Below are 22,735 nucleotides of genomic sequence, written 5' to 3'. Positions count from 1 at the left end.
CGAACGTCATCTCGTTTAAGTTCCACTTAGTTTATGTCCAATAAAGTCCGTGAATGTACACATGTCAGCTGTCTATTACTACATCTTACAGAAACAAACTACACCGATGGCATATAGAAGAGTTTAAACACTCACCGAAGCACCTCACGCACGCTCCTGATCTTGAATCTGGAATCGATTGCTCCTCCTTGGATCCCCGGATGTTACAGTTGAATTTTTTGAGGTTGATTTTTTTGAGGTTGAATTTTTGAGGTTGAATTTTTTGCGGTTGAATTTTTTGCGGTTGAATTTTTTGAGGTTGAATTTTTTGAGCTTGAATTTTTTGCGGTTGAATTTTAAACGTTGAAAAACATTCAAATACATAATTTCCATGCATAAATATTCAGTGCTAGAAATTCAATGTCTTTTTTGTTTCAAATCCCGATGACACAGATTTACTTCCATATATGAGAATGAATTAGAAGCAGAAATTACAATCACATGTTTGCACACACTTCAGATAACTGAGGGCACATCCTGTTTTTACTGCTAAGGTAAAACCTGATTTAGTTTATCGTCATGCACAGATGCTCACCTGTCCATGCATTGCCATGATATATTGCCATGATATATTGTATATTGTATATGGCTGTAATATTCAGTCTGGTGTGACAGTGAGACATCTTTAACTCTCTTGTTTTTGATTCAAATCCATAGATAATCAACGTCACTTCCTGTTTTCAGTATACAGCAGACTTAAGCTACATTTTCAAGTCAAGACAACCCTACTGCATCACCAGTTATATTCTGATAGGAAATTAAATCCATCCATCAACTCCATCCATCGACTTTCATGGCCCATCTTTCCAAGGTCAAAAGGGGCTGGAGGCCATGAAATGTCACAATATATATTCTTCAAATTTTAGTTCTTTAAATGAATATTCAATTATTTTTATATAATTATTAACTATTAACAATTATGATTATGACATTATTTGCACAAGGTTAACATTACAAGACTGCTATTACTCATCTTATTGTCCCTATTCATAAACATGAATATACAAACGATATAATTCAAATGATTGACATCAGATTTGTGTACATTATTTTTAAATCTGTATTATAATGTGTAATAATGTATAATAATGATCATTATTTTCCCTGTTTGATCAGATCCTCAGTTTCACCAATGAATACATGACATCATCAGATCCAATTTACATATTAACAAAAATGTGCAAAAAATGAAAAAAGCAAAGGTGCAAAAAATGATATTAACAACACATGTCTGTCTGCCTGTCTCTCTGTCTCTGTCCCAGTTACACATCTGTCCTGCAGGTTCTGAGACTTATATAAGATAAACCAGCTAACCTCAATGACACTAATCTCTGAGAGGAAGAGGATCACCTTCCCTCCCTGCACTCCCTCACACACACACACCTCTCTCGGACCAGATTCTCTTTGTGTCTATACTTGCTCCAATCCGTTTCCTTTTCCATCTCATTGCAGCTCAATTACTCCCGCCCCACCTATAACCTATAGGATCCATGGATCACTTTGTATTTCCTCCTGTTTGATACTGTCATGTGAGTCGACAAGTCTCCAAACATTGACAACAACAGCCATCAGTCACTGCTGATTCTGGGTCTGTTCTCTCCCAGTGTCTGGTTTCTTTTGTGTCTTCTGTAAGTTGTTGATACCGGTCAAGCTTGACACTGTGTAACTCTCCGGCAGAGTTGTCTTGCATTACCTTTTGTTTGACACACCTTTAGATCCAAACAGTTTCCAAGCTCAGCTCAAATTTGCACCAAACTTTCTGATAAACATCATGTTGTCACTACAACAAAGTGGAAACTGATATCATACCTGACATTATTGTTCACTGTTGCTAGGTCATCTTTTGGAAAACAATTTTTCAATTCCTCTCAGAACTGTATTCAAGTCTTTTCTTTTTATGGCCTTCTATTGAATATTGCAAATGTTTGTTACTGCTCTAATCACTCTTTCATTTCAATTTACATTGATTATAATGTGCAACAGTGTAAACTGAAGGACTATGGCTTGATCCTATTTGTGCACAGGATTTTGGCAATTTAAATTTTCATGCCATTGTTTGCTTAACGATGTAAGGACAATTAAACAAAGTTTAATTAAAACTTAAATGGATTCTGATTCAATTTAATAGCTGATCAAAAGGCACAAGATATTTTGCTCTGGTTAAATTAAGCAGCTTTTTCTTATTTGCAATTGTGCTTTTCTGGATAATAACATATAATGCACTAGCTATATATCTATTTCTTACACAGGGATTTAAGGAAGAAAAATAGAACAATAAAATAGATACAATCATACTTATTGTAAGAGCCAATAACATTTGTAAAAGCTTTGACCCTGAAAGAAAACTTGATAAAATATTACTTTCACAATACATACCATTGTTCTGTTATTATTATTATTAATATTATTATTAATATTATTATTATTATTACGATCTGTGGCTGATATTACTTTCTTTATTAAATGCACTATATGATTGGTGAATGAGGCGACAAGGTGGTGCAGTGCAAGATATAGGATGGTTAGTTAGTTTGGTAGTCACAACAAGAAGGTTCCTGGTTTGAAATCCAAGGTAGCCTGGGGTCTGTCTTTGTGGTTGTTCTCTATATAGACGTTTTCAGACATGAACTCTGGATAAAATCTTCTCCGGGACAAGCTGACCCAGCTGAGCGTGCCTGACCCCACCTGCAGGTGGATCACCAACTTCCTGACCGACAGGAAGCAGCGCGTGAGGCTGGGGAAGCTTGTCTCTGACACCCGGACCATCAGCACTGGAGCCCCTCAAGGTTGTGTGCTCTCTCCTCTCCTCTTCTCCCTCTACACCAACAACTGCACCTCCAGCCATCCCTCTGTCAAACTCCTGAAGTTTGCCGACGACACCACCCTTATTGGATTAATTTCCAATGGGGACGAGGCCGCCTACAGAGAGGAAGTTAACAGCCTGGCTTCCTGGTGCAGCCAGAACCACCTGGAGCTGAACGCTTCAAAAACTGTAGAGATGGTGGCAGACTTCAGGAGGAGCCCAGCCCAAACCGCCCCCCTCACCATGTGCGACTCCCCAGTTAAAACAGTGGAGTCATTCAGATTCCTGGGGACGATCATAGCACAGGACCTGAGGTGGACGGAGAACATCACCTCCATCACCAAGAAGGCCCAGCAGAGGATGTTCTTCCTGCGGCAACTGAGGAAATTCAGCATGCCGCGGAAAGTGATGGTTGAGTTCTACACAGCCATCATTGAGTCCATCCTCACCTCATCCATCACCGTTTGGTTCGCTGCCTCCACTGCCAAGGACAAGGGCAGACTGCAGCGGATCATTCGGTCAGCTGAGAAGGTCATCGGCTGTGACCTGCCGGCTCTCCTAGACCTGTTCCACTCCAGGACCAGAAAGAGAGCAGGCAAGATCATCGCTGATCCTTCCCATCCCGGTCACCACCTGTTCCAGAGACTTCCATCTGGGAAAAGGTTCCGGGCCGTCAGGACTAAAACCTCGCGTCACCTGAACAGCTTTTTCCCCATGGCAGTGGGGCTCACAAACAAGCCCCCCCCATCACACTGACTCTGCTGACCCCCACACCCCCACCACCCCCCCCCCCCCCACCCTCGCACATAATTTATAACACTACATTATTGGCACTACCACCAATCTTTGCACCTTAAAACCGCACACAACACATTTACTGTATATATTATTTTTTCGATATTGTTGTTTTTCATATTGATGTTTATATTGCTCTATATTGTTGTTTTTATATTGTTGTTTGTAAAGTGCACCAACCACACCAAGGCAATTTCCTGTATGTGAAAATATACAAGGCAATAAAAAGAATTCTGATTCTGATTCTGAAGAACTGTCTACGGACTCCTCCATAGAATGCAGGCGAGACGTGGAACAGCCAGGTGCAGCAAACAGATGGGAATGGGAGTTTCTCCACCTGGCCTCCAAGTATAAAGTACGTAGAAACTGTGGAGCGTCTCACGATATTTGCGTTCACACATGCAACTCCTCCGGAGAAAATGGCTGGGATCATCGGATTCCAGTGCAGGTCTGAAAGCGGCTATAGTTCAGCAATTTCTGCTCTCATTCCAGACACATATTCATACAGAGCTTCAGTACAAAGCACTTTTTCTGTCACATATCATCCACAAACTGACAGAACAGCCGTCAGGGGCAGTTCAGGGGTCTTCCTCAAAGGATCGGACCATGGAACTTCTAGTCGGTGGACGACCCACTGACACATAGTCGCCCATAAAAAAGGCCCTCATCCCGAAGTCAGTGAGTCAGACCAGGCAGATATATACACCAATCAGTACAAACATTAAAACCAGTTCTCTGCTTGTTGATGATCTGACTGAGTAGCTGAGTCTTAAAGGTCCTGTGTGTAAGATTGAGATGAAAGGGATCTATTGTCAGAAATTGAATATAAAATAATCGTAGTGATGTTTTCACCGGTGTGTAATCAACTAAACTGTATGACTTGTTGTTTTCTTTACCCTAGAATGAGCCCTTTATATTTATATTGGGAGCGGTTCCTCTCAACAGAGGCCGCCAGGTTTTTTACTTGACAAACTAAACACCTTTTGAGTTTTTATGACAACTGAAGACAGGTTCTCCTTCATGCTTGGAAGAAGAGGGTAAGGTGAGGGGTATTCAGCTGCAACATGCAACATCCCCACTAGATGTCACTAAATCCTACACACTGAACCTTTAAAAACCTGTTGTGTCTGCTGAGGTGAGAGGTGTGTGAGGCAGGTTGCTGTTTCGAGGTGTGGTGTGAGCAAGGGCCCCAATCCATTCAGATGATGCTGTTTTATTAAAAGCAGTAGTGCGCTGTTGATGCAGCTGTCTGTGACCTGCAGCTGACTTTCACGCTGTCTTTTGAAAGAGTTTTTCTCTTGACATAGTGAAAGTCCCCCATGGCTGTTAACTTGCATGATGAATGGTTCCTTACAGCTTGAACAAACTCACTCCTCTGGAATTTGTTTACAAGCCTGGGGGTTCTGCTCTCTCGCTGTCTGCTCAGTGTTATCCCACACTACTTCAACAAGTGAAAAAAGATCATGTTAATATGTTCTTATTCTGGGGATTTCTGAGACTAAGCCGCACAGTTAAATGAAACAACACGTTAGGCTTGGCTGCAGTCGCGTTCCCCACCAGTCTGGACTGGTGTCGTAACCGGGCCGACACGGCAGCCAGTTCGGTCAAGCCACCCTCCAAATGGTTCTTGCTTATTCCATAAAAACGTTAATCTGGAAAAAATTCTTCACTACAACATGGAAGAAAACAGAACAGATATCCCAAGAAACCGGCTTCTCTCCAATCGTTGCAGTGGAAAAGTCATCAGAGAGCAACTGAGAGCTCAGACGAGGAGCGCGGTGATGAATGACAAGTGTCTAAGCTCATATTCAAAGGTAAACAGGTAATTATAAAGACATTCACTGGCTCCTACTGTGTGAATTCCCTCTGCGGTTGGCTTTAGCTATAACTCTCTGCCAGCTCACTACTGGGAGTCTTTCACAAGTGAAGGCTCCCTCAAATTAAGAAGCCTGTTTGGTTTGATGCTGCATCTCAAATTAAGGAGCAAAGATTTAGATCCCTCTGCGCTGTTGTTACATCAATCTGACTTCTTAAGAGCAAACCCTCAAATGAGAGGGTTCTCAGGGAGGGATTAAGTAGAGCTGTGCTTGAAATTAAGAGTGACACTAGCAGCATGTCATACACTGAGACAAATTCAAAGATGTGGTTGAAAAAGATGAAACACAGCAAACAAAAAAAAACCTTGACTAGAGTGAGGAAAAATGGCCACCCCCCAAAAAAAACTTAAATCCCTTAGGAAGAGCCTCAAGTCAGGGATCCCTCTCCCAGAACAGACAAATTGTTGATGTCACACTTGAAAGCTTGACAGCTGCATTCTGCTCAGTCCACTGAGGAATGGAAACTATATAACATGACACAGCCAGTAAATCTAGTTCTATGTGGATATTTGATCCCAATTAAATCATCGTAATATAATAAAAAATCTAATTTAGTTTCACAAACCGGTTTTAGGGCTGTGTTGTGGTAATAATATGAAGATTTAAAGGTTAGATTCCACTGTTTCTTAAAACAGTTCTCTTATGTCCATAAATGTTGCTTCGTTTGGGTAGCTCTATAATATTGTATTGTCTCCACTTGACTATGTAGAGTTCTGTGAGAAAATGTCTGTTGTGATTTGGTGCTGTAGAAATAAACTGAATTGATTTGCATGTGCTACTGGTTGCAGCAGTTGTTCCTCCTCTTCCACAGATGAATCCCTCCCAAATGTGATTTCAGTGCAAGTCAAGGGGGACCAAATCCACAGTTCTGCTTCTGTGCAAGAATCATATTCAATTCAATTGTGGATTATTTACACAAAGCCAGGTCACAACATGCATTATCTCGAGGCCTTTTACACAGTAAGGTCGGGACCTTACGATATTTTAGATATTTTAAACTCAACAGTTTTCACCATGAGCAAGCGCTTGCCAGCAAGGCAGAGGAACGCCCGTTTCACAGGGACCTCAGGGTGCGCTGCAGATTAGATCAAATCAAGTGGCTGTCCTCCAAAGTTTGTGTTTTCAATATAAAATTCACACTTTTTGTCCATAAGCGGGAGACTCATATTGTCTTAAGGCAGACTTGGAAAAAAAATGGTAAACTAACTCTTTCAGTTTGATATCAAGGAATAAAAAGGGCAAATTAAAGTATTGAGAAAGTATGTATACAACAAGTGTTGTGTCTATACGTCTCTGTATATGCATCACTGCTCACTCTCCACCTGTCAATCATAATTTCATGGCTCCGATTAATGCGCTTAGGTGAAAGTGTTAATGTCCTTATCATGTGTGCCATATATAGCTCTGTATCATACAGCAAGTCTCTTACTCATTCTGTGTTTTCTTCTCAACACCCCTCTGTATCTAGGACAAGTTTGTCATGTGACCCATGTGATACACTGTTGTGGTGAGTTTCGTTTCAGCCCTGACGACCAACAGTTGGACTGTGGGCTCGGAAGGCCTCAGCACTGATTATCTGCATGGCTGTGTGTGTGTTTGGGGATTCTGTTAACAGAGATAATTTGAGGAGCAGGCAAAGATATTCACTGTACAAAAGCGTTAAAGTCTCTTTTTCGGCCTGGATGCAAATCCCCTCACATTCAACAACGGCTCTCTCTGGCAGCATGCGGGCCAGTTCTGGACGGGTTTCTGGCTGTGGGTCTGTCGGGCCCAGCAGGCCATGGCAGGGATTTTCCTCTCTCAGCGATTGAGCAGGGGAAGCTGTGTGAAAGCCACAGAATGGCTTGTATCACTGTAAAGAGATCGCATTTGAAAAAAAGAAAATTTAATCTAAAAGTCAAAATGAGCAGTTTTTCTCTCTGGAACAATCCAGTGCAGTAAATATGATTCAAACTCAGGTGAATAGCGAGAGACATCTCAAATCTGGTTTTCAGATATTTTATTGATGAAAGCATCTTTAACCTTTTGACCCATTGGACACATGACAAAATATAGCAAAAAAGCTATAGAGAACATATCCCCTGAAGCCTGATCACAGATTCCAAAGCACTGCCACATCTGCAGTGTCTGCAGTGTCTTATACATTTATAAAAATAACAATCATAAAAAATATACATACAAGACAAAAATCTTATTCTTTTTTTTTCAAAGAGTGATTTGTAAAAGACAGCGTGGACAGAAATGGGTAACTGTACAAGACGAAGTACAATGTACAAGACGAAGCAGTAATCCACAATCTCTAACCAAGAGGCACATTCACTATTTGACAGAGCTATAGCTAGCTATACGGCTTTTCACCGAGTATCAAATGACAACACATTGCCTGCTCACTCCGGAGGATACCGTCACTGAGAGGAGGAAACAACTGGACAGAGCAGATATGGATTACCTGAATTATGCGAGACAGAGGACAAGAAAAAAAACAGTGAGAGAATTTCTCTTTGTGTCGCAGGACTGAGTCGATCCTGGTTGTAGGGCCGAGCATTCGTTTTTATGCTTAAAAATCCCCTTTAGGGAAGGCTGCAGTAACGTTTGCAAAAAATTAAGTGTGTTGGCAAAGCTGTGGCATGTAATCATATACATATATATATATATATTTATATATATATATATACAGTTCTTTAAAATGGGTTTGGATTGAAGCATAAAAAACATTAATAGGCATCACCAAAGCAACACTAAAAATGGAATATAAGTTGCAACTTAAAGTGTGTGGAACCAGGTGTGAACGCAGTTTTATTCACTCTTTTTAAGCGACAGATGATCAAATAGAAAGCAAATGCTGAAACGGTTGTTTTGGTGCCCCCTGGGAAAAGGGGCGAGCTGCAGCACTGTGCATTAACTTGCAACCTGACCTGAACAGAGACTGCTTGTACAGTGAAGCATGGTAGCCCTCAAGAGATAAACCCCATCACCAGCTGCACCCATCTCTCCAGACATACTCACTCTGCCTCCTGCCTTTCAACGACTTCCTGTCCCTTTCTCTCTATTCGTCTTTTTCCTCGTCTTCTCTAAACACAGCTTCTTCGGCTGGACCACGTCAACAAATGGGTCATTAGACTTCAGGGCCATCAGTGGGGGCCACCGAAATGTTTGGCACGACATTTCACTGTCTGAACCCTGAGCGTCGGCTGGCTTCAAACCTACAGCTAAGTTCAAGCTCTTCAGCAGCAGCCGAGGAATTCCCTGCCAGGGTGCTACAGCAAATAGTGTCTCACCGTCAGCTGAGGTGTCTCAGCAAATATCCTTCAGCTGCAGGAGGAAGCGTCGGAACGCACACACAGCAGCTCCCTGTCTGACTCTGACAGCAGCTTTTGCTCTCCCTCTGTCTCCTATCTATCAACATGTGAACTTTTTTTCCCTTCTTCGATGAGAAAGAGAGAAGCAACGCTGTACAAAATACACAGAAAATAGTGTGTGTGTGTGTATGAGAGTGAAACTTTTGCTGATGATCTATAAAGTGCAGCTGAACAACGCCTGTATTTGTTAATTGGGGACATTTTAGCATCACTCAGACGAGTGATGCCTCTGAGCTGCTGTCTCTGTGTGCCTGACTTTGAAATAGAGCGGGGCTAATTCACAAAAGTCATATGGCAGATAGGCACTTATAAACACACATACATATATATTCACATATACAAATAGACATAGATTTATTTTTTAGCTTTTATTTTTTACCCCATCAAAATCAGGTTTTAATGTTAGAGACAATCAAAAAGAAAGATCTTTGGTCTGTAAACAACCATAATTATGTCCAAATGCAAGGTGGAGAAGCTGGTTTGTTATCCACACCAATTTAACGACATCCAGTTCATCTCTAGAGTATACTGGGTGTTGGGCTGGAGCCCTCAACATGCCTGTGATTGCACCCAGTGATTGTGTATAGGTGTTTGTGGGATCGTACGTGTTTGACTGTGTGTGTGTGTTTGGGACTGATAAACAAACCCCTGAATGCTGGGCTGCAGTAGCTGTCAACTTCAGGACACAGCTGTGGCTGTTGGCCCTGAAGCTGGAATGTGCTGTTTAATCCATTCTTGACAGATTCGATCAGTCTTGATGACTCGCGTTTAAGAGACTGTCACATATTTGCATTCGGTCTTTACCTCCAAGCTCTACCCAAATTAAGCTTTCCCCAAACCTATAGTTGGCCTGTGCAGGATCAGGAGACGTTGAGGAGATGTTCTCATCGGAATAGTTTTGGAATTGAAAGCCAACTGGATTTGATCCAGCATTCATCCTCAGCTTATAAACAAAGACACAAGCTTGGAGCTTTGACAGTAAAAAGAAGAATCCTTTTTCTGTCGGCTGTCAAACACTGGTCAGGTTTGAGGCGGCGACTCTGCCGCTTGATGCCGTTTAAACAAATCACACTCTCTCCATCCTCCTTCCCCTCGGGGCGGTCTCAGTTACAGGGAAGCCAGGTGGAGTACGCAGGATGCTGGCAAGCAAACACTGGCTGAACCTGTGCTATGTAGTAGTTACTGAAGTTGCCATCTGCCACATAAGGAGCAGGTTGATAGTAACATGTGACATTAGCCACGTTGGGAATGACGTTCTGCTCAGCAAGCACTCGCACCGCCAGCATGGCTATCAGCCCTAAAGTCTGCCGCCTCTCGTGTCCCATCAGACACACCGTGCTCTCGTTGACCACTCCGTGCAGGGTCATTAGGTAGTCGTACTTGCGGTCCTCCAGGCCCACAAAGTGGTTTTGAAGGTATGACTCCAGCTTTCGCTGCTGTTCACCAATGTCGGGGAAGTCAATGAAGAACCGTGAGCACATGTAGCGCTGCAGGCATTTCATCTCTGACTCTGAGGCAGCTGTAAAGTCCCTCACCAGCAGGTGACAGTACTTCAGCAGACCCCCGCCTCGGATCTCCTCCGGGTTGCGGGTGCAGATGACCTTGTGACGTAGGTGGTCCAGGGCCTCGACGAAGTCCCCATATACGCTCTCTCCCATGATGGTGGGGTGGAAGGTCTCAGCCATGGGGTTTTCTGAGCACTCGTAGAACAGCAGCAGAGAGTCCAGCTTGATCTGAAATGAGTCCACACTGAACTCAAACTGCCGCCGGAGAGAGTCCACAAACTTCAGCTCCACATTCTTCCCCCGGTTGTTGGAGAGCGAGATGAGACTCCAACGGTCTGAGTCGTTACACACCTTCACCATCTTCTGCACATAGGCTTCCTGTGATTGTGTAGGTGTGAGGGAAAGAGTGTGTGTGAGTGTGTGTTAGTGTGTGGGTGGTATACATATATGAAGAAAAGGGAGAGAGAAAGCATAAACATTAAGTAGATAGCCTTAAAGAAACAATAATTAAGCTCAAAGTCACTTACAACCCCATTTTTACCTAATTTTGTATTATGCTACTAGATTTATCTATAATAATCTTTTTTATATCCATACATTTTATTATTAAGTTTGTGTTATGATGTTGTGTTATTATTGCAATTGACCCTGATATTACTGACCATACAATTTACTTGGATATGGGATCTAGGTGGCTGAGCTCAGGATCCTTTCCAAATTGGATTACCTCAATCCTCTTAACTACAGAAAACCAAAGTTTTACTATCACCTAACTAATCTAATTGCACATTAAGCAGTGCGTAATGGTCGTTAAGCCGAATTGTCACAAATGCAATCAAATCTTATCACTTATCTAAAAGTAAACAAGTGTAGGAGGGGAACAATCTGTGGGTGCGTGTACCTTTAACGTTAACGGCGATATTTTCTCTTTATTCACACAATCTGGCAAAAAGTCCAGGAGACAGTCCAACACTATGTCCTTCACAGTCTGGAAGTCGCTTTCTCCTTTCATATCTGCGCAGAATATGAGGTCGAGGTCCTTGTAGCCCAGTCCGCTGTCCTCGTGCAGGACGTGACTGGCCGCGGAGCCGTTTAACCGCACGTCCCGGACGTGGATGTGCTTCTCCTCCATCCGCCTGCGCACCACTTTCACGATCTGCCCAGGCTGCATCGCCAGAGTCGGGAAGTTCCCGCGGCCGTGGATCGGGATGGTCTCCGTCAGGATGGAGTCCAGCCGCCGCACTTGCTCCCAGCTGAGGACACTGACGCTGCTCCCTTCGGTGTCGGACATGCAGCTGGCGGTGGAGCTACTGTCGTCCTCGGACATGGCGGTGCGAGAAAAGTCCAAATAAAAATGAGAATAAAACCTTTTCCTCAAAACGGGAACGAATCGACGGTGGCGTCTTCACGCGCAGACTCCGGTGTTGCTCGGCCGTAACTTCATCCGCATCAGTGTGCTCGGGAATTGAAACGAAAGTGACACATAAAATAAAAATAAAAAATATATATATAAATAAAATAAGAAACAAAAAATAATTAAAGAGACAGGGCAGATAGTGACTGTTGTGGCCGCGCGTAACGGTTGGTACAATGCGCCTGCGGTTGGAGATCCAGTGGCGCAGCAGTCACTGGTGCTGTTGGTTCGGTGAGAGCAGGACGAAGTGCAGCCAGTCTGCAGGAGCGTGGAGGAAGACAGACGAGCCCTAACTTTCTCCTGTGCGTCTCTGAGCTCTTCATATAGTCGCCCCTGTGCCGCTGTCAGTGCGTCCGAGCTCAGCGCATCACAGTCTCTGAAGCTCACTGATCATCCAAGAGGGTTTTTTTTTTGCGGCCGTGACTCCATCGTCCGAAGGCACGCCTATGATTTCATGAATTTGCATGAATAAGCTGCTCCTCGAGTCGCACTTTTTGGTACAATCCTCCTTCGCGGCAACCAACCCCCCCTCCTCACAAGAAGCTTGAAGATTTTATACGCGCGCGGCTCCAATCAAGCTGTTGCGGAAGAATCCTGGTTCATGAAGAAAATCCAGCTGCCCTCCTCCTATAAGTCTGCTTCAGTTCAACATGTTTGGAAGTTAGTGTGGAAGTCACTTGCCCACTTGACCCGCGCCAGCCTTATGAAAGAGTCTGGAGTCTGAAGCTGTGCGGCACCGCCCCCCCCCCCCCCCCCCCCCTCTGCTGCTCTTTGAAAACCTGCTCAACACACTGAACCAGCTCCACTATATATATCCTTTACATCAATTCTCTCTAGTTCATCTGTAGTGGCGCTTTATATATATATATATATACACATATCAAATATTACTATATGAAGTAATTTCCAATCAAAGCCTTTTCACTTGCAGTCAAATGTACACAAAGTACAAAAATGTCCCCTTTGATTATGATCTAGAACAAAATTAAAATGCGAAAATATACTCAAAATGAGTCCTAATCATTGCAGCTGTACTGATCTGATGCGCTCCTCCGCTCACTTCACGTTGGCATGTCGCCCTCTGTGGGCCGATTCAGGTCTTAGAAGTACACGCACTCTAAACGAGTCGCATTAAAGCACCATAATAATAAACATTAAACTTGCGCAGCTCAGTTAAAGAGGAGGAGACGGGAGATTTTTGTTCTTTAAAACAGACGGAAAATATTTTCTCTGTAATCTCATAAGCCAGTTAGACCACTGACAACTCAAGATCAGGGTCTGCAGCCTCCTTCTGATGACAGTTCCCTTCTAAAACTGTAAATCACTTGTTGCACACACTTTAAAAAACTTTGATTCACTTATCGTTCAACATGAACTGCTATAGCTTTATGGGTTCAGTTTTTATTCTATCCAGAAAGATCAAATTAGCAACTTGTCCTTTCTAAGGGGTCAGGGGGTCAGACGAAAGCTGTTGTGAGGCCCAGGTCGGTGGGACTGGAGAGGTCAGGGACCCCGGGAGGGTGGGGCAGGTGTCACTGACGCCCCATTAGGCAGCGTAAAGACTTGCGTCACTACAGCAACCCAGATCTGTAAGCCCTGTTTATCCCATTTACTCCATTGCACTGTCTTAATCCAGAGAGACCCACACAAGAGCTCGGCCTCGGCACGTCGTCACTTCCTTCTGCAGAGACCAGACATGGACAGGTTTAGCGGTGGTTCACATAGTAGGGGTCAGGACCCCATGGTCTGTGTTACTGCTCCAGAGCTACTTCAGAATGATTCCTTGTCAGGCTGTTCTACAATATACGGTCACTTTTTATTGTTTGTGTGCAGAGCTTTTTATAAACACTCTATGCTGCAGAGTGGCGTTAGAAAACGTTGTGCTCATCCTACCTGTTTCATCTGAAATGCAGATTTTATAGTCAATGTTTTTCATAAAATGAGACTGAATTCTCTTTATTACTGTTCATGTGTATGGTTCATATAAAAGTTTGAATGATTTATTAATATGCTGTTATTTTTTCATACATTACATGTCGGCTGTTGCAAAGGTTTGTTAAGAAGACGACACAATCGTTAGATCCAAGTTCACTACTGTTTCAAAGTGAAGCTCTGTAATTCTGCTCAGTAGCCTATAAAGCATCGCAGCAACAAAACCGACATTGTGCTTTTAATATGAAGACATCTTGCCAAAGAGGAAGTGATTCTGAGTGTAATTGCAATGATCAGCACCTGTGCTTTGTCAGTGCGACATGCGAAAATAAAAATAGTCAAATGATCGAAACAAACAAGCAGTGATTTTGACCTGTGGTTTAGCCCAGTTGATGACAACTAATATAGTTTATCTGAGGGCGTAGAACAACCCCCCCATCCCCACTGACTGCTACAGAGCAGTCAGTACCATTAATATTGAATATTTTGCGGTTCAGAATCGCACCAATTTTAACAATGCACTTCCCTGGGCCATTAATAATACACATTTCAAGTGTGAAGCTGATAAGATGAACAGTTTGCTAGATATGTGTTCCAGTTACAGACAGACATAAATACTTAAGTAGGTAGATTAAAGAAAACTGAAAATGTTTTATGAAAGAAATTGTGAATAGTTTTGAAGAATGGACATTCAGTCCCTTTATAAATAGCCTATAACTTATGTTTGCATACTTTTCTTTTGGGTGTGTCAGACTGTATCCCCCCCCGGCCTGTGGGAAACCTGAGATTAACATGAAATTGACTCCCCTCTTTGATCTCTGAAATTGAGTTCCACATCTGGAAATGTACATGGAACTATCAATCAGTTACAATGAGCCGAGTGCAGCCTCGCCTCTATGTGTTTTCCAGGTGTGGACTGAGTCCCTCAGCTGCTGCAACCACACGGTCCATAACTGAATCTGAGCTGCTGACAGAGACCAACCACAGCTTCACACACACTGCGATGCCAGAACCCTGCTGATTAGTTGTTTGCTGTTAATCACCCGTCAAGTGGATGACTCATTGGATCAGATACTGAAGGACATGAATGGTGTCATGTCAGAAAATTCCATAGAAGCAAGATTTCTGAAAAACATTCACACTCTGGTGACATTATTGTGTCTTCACAGTTTCTTTGATCTAAGGGTTCTAATGAATATAAAATAAACGTTTTCTTCTTCTATTCCACATAAGTTGTTAACAGTTACACAGAGCTCACCACTCTGGTCTATGAAACATTTTCTGAACAATTCGACCCAATAAAAAGTAAAGAGAAAAAGAGAGACCTGTTTTGTTTTCCTGTGCCATTCCTCGCACTGCATGATTTGGATTTATCGACCATTGAGGCGAGGGTTACATTCCTGCTGCCTTTGCGGATTTTTCAGTTCAATTTAAGACTATCTTCTGGGATAATCTTCTATTCAAATCTTCTGTAAATCATCTTGAAAATATGTTCTCTTAAATGTTTATTCCAAGTGACAGAATATTTGGAGAGATATGAAAGATCAAACTGAAGGTGAAGTTTTTACTGGACAAGGCGGATTAATCTTGAATGCTTCATTAAACACCAAACCTGACCTTTGAGACATTTTAAGGCCACAAGAGATATCTTTTGAGGTACAAGTTTAATGGGATGCAATGAGCTGCTGAAGTGGGACTGCAAAATATCAGCAATGTGGGAATCAGGTCATCACTGGGAAAGAAGTTAAACATCAGTTGATATTAAAAATGTAGTCTGTGAAAAATATGAAACATTTGTTATGAAAACTCAACACAAAGCTTTACAAAGCTTTATAATGAGTTTCTCATCATTGTTCAGCTTCGCTTTGATATTCTCAATGCGTCGAAAATCCACAAATAAATGCGTTAAAATTCCTTTCTTTAACATTGTGTTAACTTTTTCTTAGATTTCTCTGAATTCATGTATAATGAAAAAAACTGGATTTCTTATAGGACTGATATTTATGAGTGTGAGCAAATTGGTGCAGCTCCCTTTCAAGAAAAGATGTGGATCAAGTGGTTTCATAAGGGGACAGTTGGGCCGGGCGGAGGTATGTGCTCTACTGAGTGTCACTGTGGTTTCATCATGAGACTTTTCATGACACTGGAGTTGTCCCCACTTACTGTCTCCCCAACTGTCTAACACATGACTTAGAGCAACACCCTCAATGCTGAAGTAACTCTTAAATAGCCTACTAGAGGCTGATGATGATTTATGATGCTATCTATTTTTTCTATGTTTATTCCTGATTAAAATAATGTTTGACAAGCCAGAGTCTCAGTCGCCTCCTCCTTTAAACAATTGTATTTCTGAGGAGTCACTTCAGTCTTGCAACATCTAAAGTATCCTTCACTACAGTTTACATCATAAGGATTAGCTTCTGTTAGAAAAACATCAACTCTGGGACATTTGGATGTTCCACATATCGTCCTGTTAAAGCACTTTTTAAGGAACAAGTTGGAATTTAGCTTCATCTCTTTCCAGGATCAACCAGAACAGACCCTGAGCTTCAAGTTTCTCCAATTATTAATATTTCTGTCAAAATGGAAAAACAAAATGGAAAGAAGCCATTAATCAGCGATGAGTGATTAAACAGTACACTTCAGAGAAAGGAATGGTTCTCTTGGTGTGGTGACAGAGAGGGTTTCCAACGCAGCATCAAACAGACGTTTCATTTCAAACTGTCGACAGAAGGGGAAGTCTCTTTTTTTGTTGCTGTGACAGTAGAGAAGTCGAGCTGTGACCGTGGAGTAGTAAAGAAGAAGATTACTGGGGGTCAGATTTGATCAGAAGCACTTGTCTCTGCAGCGTTAATATGGACTCACATCTGGACGAGCAGTTTCTAAGGCAACCTGGGGGGGTTGACAATGACGTTTCTAGAAAACAAAGACCCTCTCATTGTAAGCCCATCTGTGTCTCCTCTCTCCTCCCTCACCCCCACTTCACAGAGATAACTGGATTTCCAGGATGGTCACATTAGTGTCAGAGACAAATTCTGAGTTAGTTTTGGTTGTGGATCAGAGGTGAACAGACAGGAATTGGATTTCCAGTCTTTTTCTGTCCAACTGCCTCTGACCCCCAGTGACAAATAGCTGGAGAATCATTCAGTTGACAAGGAAGTGTAACGTGGGGTTAAACGAGGTCTGTGGCGTGCCGAGGCAGCAGCAGTCACTTCTGCACTGAGGATCCATTTTTTTCAGCCCTGTTTTGGTTCCAAATTTGTGGCGTGTGTGTGTGTGTGTGTGTGTGTGTGTGTGTTTGCTTAGTTTCATATGATTGTGGCAGATGAGTCATGCTTCACAAGCAGATAGAGAGGCAAATCTCACCTAATCTTCCTTATTATAGGGTCTCTGTGAGACAGCGACAGTAAAAGAGGTCAATGTTGCTGCTAAAGCACTTGAGAGACTAATAGATGCTACAGACGTGCTGTGATCTCAGTACTGTACATACTGTTTTTGGCTAACTTGCGTTCACCTTCACAGTGTGAAGGCCTCTCCCCTCCAAAGTGGATGTCCAAACCACTCTGAAGATATGCTGAAAACCCTCCATATCAAACCGCCACACCTTCCACTCATCAAGGCCTTGGTTATCCCATCTGCGGCGCTATAATTGCTCCTTTAATTGTTTAATTGCATGAGTGCATCTTTTGCAAGTGTGTCCATTCAGTACAAATGGGCCTCTGTGGTTGTTTAAAACAGAGTGATGAAAGAACAGTAGGAACAGTCGCATTTCATCAGGGCAAACGTAAAATGCCATTTTGGCGATTACGGTAATTTCCCTTCTTAGTTAGGAACGTGAAGAGATTGATATTACTAGTCTGACAGAGCTTAGATATGATGGTCAACTGTCCCAGTCTCTCTGATGATCAGTCAAGAGAATACAGGTTTCAGTCCATTTTTATATACAGTCTATGAGAAATAGCCAGGTTGACTATTTCCCATCCTAATGCTAAGCTAAAAGGCCAATTGCTGGTGGTAGCTTTTCACTTTAAGACATTACAGCTGTATCAGACTTCTAATGTAATTTATTGAGAACAATTCCCTAAAATCTTAAAATGTAACTTGGTAGAGATGAAGAAGGAGAAAGAGAAGAAGAGATGGGTAAGACAGAAAGAGAAATGGACCAAGGACCATTCAAGATCTGTTGAATGCATTTCTGACAATGATAAATGATCCATGAACCCCAAACAATCTGGTGTGCAAATGTAATTTTGTGAAATAAAGGTTAAAATGGGGAGGGATGGATACGTCTTCCATTAGTCTTATATTAAAATGAATAGTGTAGACAGGAGAAAATACACTATAATCATTACAGTAGACGTGTCAGCAAAAATGACTTGGAGATCGTTAACATTCCGAACAACTGTCATCACGGCCGCTGGCTTGGCACCTGCTCTGTCACAAAGCTCTGCAGACGTCACAGGACCATGCTCTCTGCCAGGAGACACGTGGCCACGAGGCAGTCAGCAAAGTCCAAGGGGACGTCACCTGAATGACAAGAGACAGCAGGAGGGCCATCACTCTCAGAGTAAGACACTTCCTTGAAGCCCTGATGATCTTTGTCAAGCTGCCAGCAGAATGACGGCGGCGGAGAGGTCAGGTAATCCAGGGCTAACTGGCTCCATTTCCACTAAATAGGATTGAAAGGGCCAGTCAACCCACTGCGACTCAGGCTATGAAGGGAAACTAAGCAGCCGGAAGACTCTTTGAGCTACAGGTCAGCATTCAAGCTCAAGCAGAGTAGGAATAACTCTTAAGTAACTCTTAAGGTATTATGGATGACGGGTCCTGCATTTGCCATCACTGCTGCTGAATGACCTACTACTCAAACTCTGCTTCGTCTGAGTCTTCTTTAAACGTTAGCTAAACACATCTTTAAAAAGTATTATTACATTTGAAAAATATTAATTCATTATCACGCTTATTACTGCTAAAACAAACAAATGCATCTCATAATAAACATGGATCAAATAATTTGGCGTGCTAGTTGTTTTCCAGAAGCCCTTTATGGGGCTGTTAGCTGCTGTTCACTTGGGGAGGTCACCTTATCAAGTATGTAAATACATGTTCCAGACTAAACTACAGCACTTCCAGTACCTTCTGCCAATATTAGCACACCCTTCACCCAGCCGTGGCCCTTCAGTAACCAAGAGGTTAGTCCAGAGTTTCCAGATATACCAAATACTGTATGTGTTGGGGGAATGTGTCTGAAATGTTGCATAAGAGAGACATGTAAAATATTCCTATTTGCAGCTCTGGTCGTGGTGGTGGACTAGCCGTCATGCACCGGGCTGAGCTAAAACTGTCTCCTCTGCCAATGCCTGATCTTTCCTCTATGGAATGCCTGGCCTTCAAATGCAAATCTCCATACTCCATGACAGTGCTTCTCATATACCGTCCTCCAAAACCAAACCCATCTTTTCCACCTGAGATAAGTGATCTCCTTACCTCCCTCTGCACTATGTCAACTAACATTGTCATTGTTGGTGATTTAAATATCCATGTCAACAACCCCTCCTGTCAGTTTGCAGCAGATTTCCTGAGTGTGCTTGAGTGTCTTGGGCTGCAGCAGCATGTTGAGGTTCCTACTCACACCAAGGGGCACACTCTTGATCTGGTTATCACTGACTCTGCTTCCATCAATAACCTACAGGTCTATGATCTTGGTGTGTCCGACCACAAAGTGGTCTCAGTGGCCTTAACTTTTATGCTGCCTACTATTCGACCTAGGCGTCAAATGTCTTTTCGGAACTGGAAAAACATTGACTCGGCCACTATGACCATGGATCTCCAGCTCATCACCTGCCCAGCCTCTGCATCAATGGATGAATTAGTGGAACTATACAATACATCCCTGAGAAGTCTTTTGGATCTCCATGCCCCTGTCAAGTCCCGTGAGGTCAATTTCTCACGCTCCGCTCCCTGGTTCACACATGAGCTAAGGAAAATAAAAACAGCTGGGCGTGCCCTGGAACGACGCTGCAGACACACCGGGCTCACTGTCCATAAACTGGCCTACCGTGAGCATCAAAGGGCCTACTCCAAATCCCTTAAAGATGCTCGCTCACAGTTCTACTCTGGGTTAATCAATAAAAACCCTGGCAATTCCAAACAGCTTTTTTCCACCATAAGCTATCTCCTGAAACCACAACCACCCTCTTCAACTGAGGCTACAGAGGAGCAATGCAACAGCTTCATTGACTTTTTTAGATCAAAGGTCAACACCATTGGCTCTCTGATGTCCAGCTCTCCATCTCTGCTTCCCTTCGACACCAACACCTTATCTACGAGTGTGCTGTCTCCTCTACATCTCGCTGAGGTTCAGGAGAGCCATGTTGAGGCAATCCTCAAAAAAATGAAATCCTGTACCTGTATCCTGGACCCCATTCCCACTGCTCTGCTAAAGTTACATATCTCCACTCTCAGTCCTTTCATCACCAAGGTTGTTAACCTTTCCCTTCAGTCTGGCTGTGTCCCACCTACTCTCAAGGTTGCTGTCATCCGTCCCCTTCTCAAGAAACCCACCCTGGACCCGGAGGTTCTAGCAAATTACAGGCCTATTTCCAACCTTGCCTTCCTGTCCAAGGTGTTAGAGAAGGTGGTCGCTTCTCAACTTCAGGACCACCTCAAACATACAACTTGTTTGAAAAGTTTCAGTCAGGATTTCGTTCAGCCCACAGCACTGAAACGGCTTTGCTCAGGGTTACAAATGACCTGCTGATGACAGCCAATGCAGGATCACCCTCACTCCTCATCCTCCTGGACCTGACTGCTGCATTTGACACAGTGGATCACACTCTCCTCCTAGAGCGCCTCTACAACGCTGTTGGACTATCAGACTCTGCACTCAAGTGGTTTCAGTCCTACCTCTCTGGCAGAACTGAATATGTCTCACTGGGAAGATGCAAGTCCAGACTGCTCCCTGTCTCCTGTGGTGTTCCGCAAGGGTCGGGTCCTCGGCCCCATCCTCTTCATTATTTACATGCTTCCCCTCGGTCGTGTCATCAGCAAACATAGGATGTCCTTCCACTGTTATGCTGACGACACACAGCTTTACATCAAAACTGCCCCTAACCCCTCTGTAGCCATTTCATGTCACACCGCCTGTCTTGGGGAGATAAAGACATGGATGAGCAGCAACTTTCTCCAGTTAAACAGTAGCAAAACTGAAGCCCTTCTTGTTGGCACTCCACACCAGGTTCAGTCATCCTCCATAAATCAGCTCACCTTCGACGGTCAGGTCATACCCCTCTCCTCCACAGTCACTAATCTGGGAGTTAGGTTTGATCCTCACCTGACCTTTAATGACCATATAAAACACCTGTGCAAAACCTCCTTTTACCATCTCAAAAACATCTCCAAACTCCGCCCCACTTTAACCCTGTCAGATGCAGAGAAGCTCGTCCATGCATTCATCTCCTCTAGACTGGACTACTGCAATTCACTTTTCACTGGGATCACTGGCAAGAACATTAAAAAACTGCAATACATCCAAAACAGTGATGCCAGGATCCTGAAGAGAGTCTGTAAATATGAGCACATAACACCAATTCTACACTCACTCCACTGGCTCCCTGTCTCAACCCGGATTGACTACAAAGTCCTACTCCTCACCCATAAATGCATAAATGGACATGCACCTCCCTACCTACAAGAACTCATCACTCCCCAAACCTCCACCCGCACCCTCAGATCTACAAGTAGCTTGCTCCTTCGGGTTCCCAACACCAAGCTCAGCACCATGGGCGACCGGGCCTTTTGCTCAGCAGCGCCCCGCCTATGGAACGGTCTCCCTGACCACCTGAGGGCAACACAGACCCTGGACTCTTTTAAGACTGGTCTAAAAACCTTTTTATTCAAAAAGGCATTTTTACTTTGAGTTTGAGTTTTTAGGACTTTGATTTTTGATTTTTAACTATGTACTTGTGGCACTCTGAGATTCTCGGATAAAGAGTGCCTTACAAATAAAATGTATTATTATTATTATTATTGATAGTATAATAGGAGAGGACATTTGTTTGCCATAATTTACTTTTACCAAAAACTGAATTTTAATTGCATTCAGATACTGACACTGAGGGTTACTGTAAGAACTAAAGGTCAGCAAAAGTAACACATTAATTTAGTCCCTCGTGGCCTATTTGTTAACTTCCTGACAATTTCTATCTTGATGTGACTCAAACTTTCTCTTCCTATAAAGGAGGCTAAAACATGAACTCAAATAACTTTAACTTTGAATCAGCAGGTTTCAGGGTGCTAGTTCCCAGTTTTGGAAACCTAATAACCCAGAGATAGTGCATTTACCACACAGTATATAAAGAAATTAAAAATCTCTTTGCAGTTCTTAAGTTGCTCTCAAAGTGCAGTGTTTCCATCCTGATGTTTCCAGACATACTGGATTGGTCCACTTAGCGTATACGAGGTTGGAGAACTACTTGCGACTCCTTTACAGTCTTTAGATCCTAACTAAAAAACTGACAAGCCGCCTGATGGGTGATGACATCAGACTGCATAACTGCTGGTTGGACCTTGCTCATCGTGCTTTTCCAGTTGGAGCAGGTTGGGAATGTAGGATGTATTCCAGGGAGTGTCGAAGCACAGCCCCTTTTCTCCATAAACAAATGAATCCTGAAGTTATCCTTGCCAGTCGGCTGGACAACGGCCCTATGACTTTCACATCTGTCTGGCAGGAAGGCTCGACGGCCAGGGCCCTGCCCTCCACCCTCCCCTCCACAGGAAGAGTGCACCTTCTTTAAGTATGCTTCACTGCTGTACAGTGTCACAACCTTCTCTGCAAAACTATGTGAGTTAAAGGAGGGATTTCAAACCACAGCTTTTTGTATTTTTGCATTTTCTGAGGGGAAATTGTGGAGCAGATCAGTTTAAAAAAGATTGAAAAGCATTACATTTTCTACTCTATTCACTTTTATTTGTACAGCACCTAAACACAGCTTATATTACCTCAAGGCATC

The 22,735-nt window shown here is 43.1% G+C and overlaps 1 protein-coding gene across 1 annotated transcript; it reads right to left on the bottom strand.

Moving 5' to 3' along the window:
• Positions 1-7,473: 7,473 nt before the first annotated feature.
• Positions 7,474-12,457, bottom strand: tent5aa (terminal nucleotidyltransferase 5Aa). Its single transcript, XM_062400130.1, has 2 exons — positions 11,280-12,457; positions 7,474-10,756 (listed from the first exon to the last, which is right to left on the bottom strand). Exons 1-2 carry the CDS (start codon positions 11,703-11,705, stop codon positions 9,977-9,979), a joined length of 1,206 nt encoding a protein of 401 aa, XP_062256114.1. The 5' UTR covers positions 11,706-12,457; the 3' UTR covers positions 7,474-9,976.
• Positions 12,458-22,735: the final 10,278 nt, after the last annotated feature.

This window comes from Platichthys flesus, chromosome 11 (genome assembly GCF_949316205.1).
Source record: "Platichthys flesus chromosome 11, fPlaFle2.1, whole genome shotgun sequence".
In the NCBI taxonomy this organism is placed as follows: domain Eukaryota; kingdom Metazoa; phylum Chordata; class Actinopteri; order Pleuronectiformes; family Pleuronectidae; genus Platichthys; species Platichthys flesus.
Note: the sequence above shows the minus strand (reverse complement) of the source record. Positions and strands in the feature narration are given on the sequence as shown.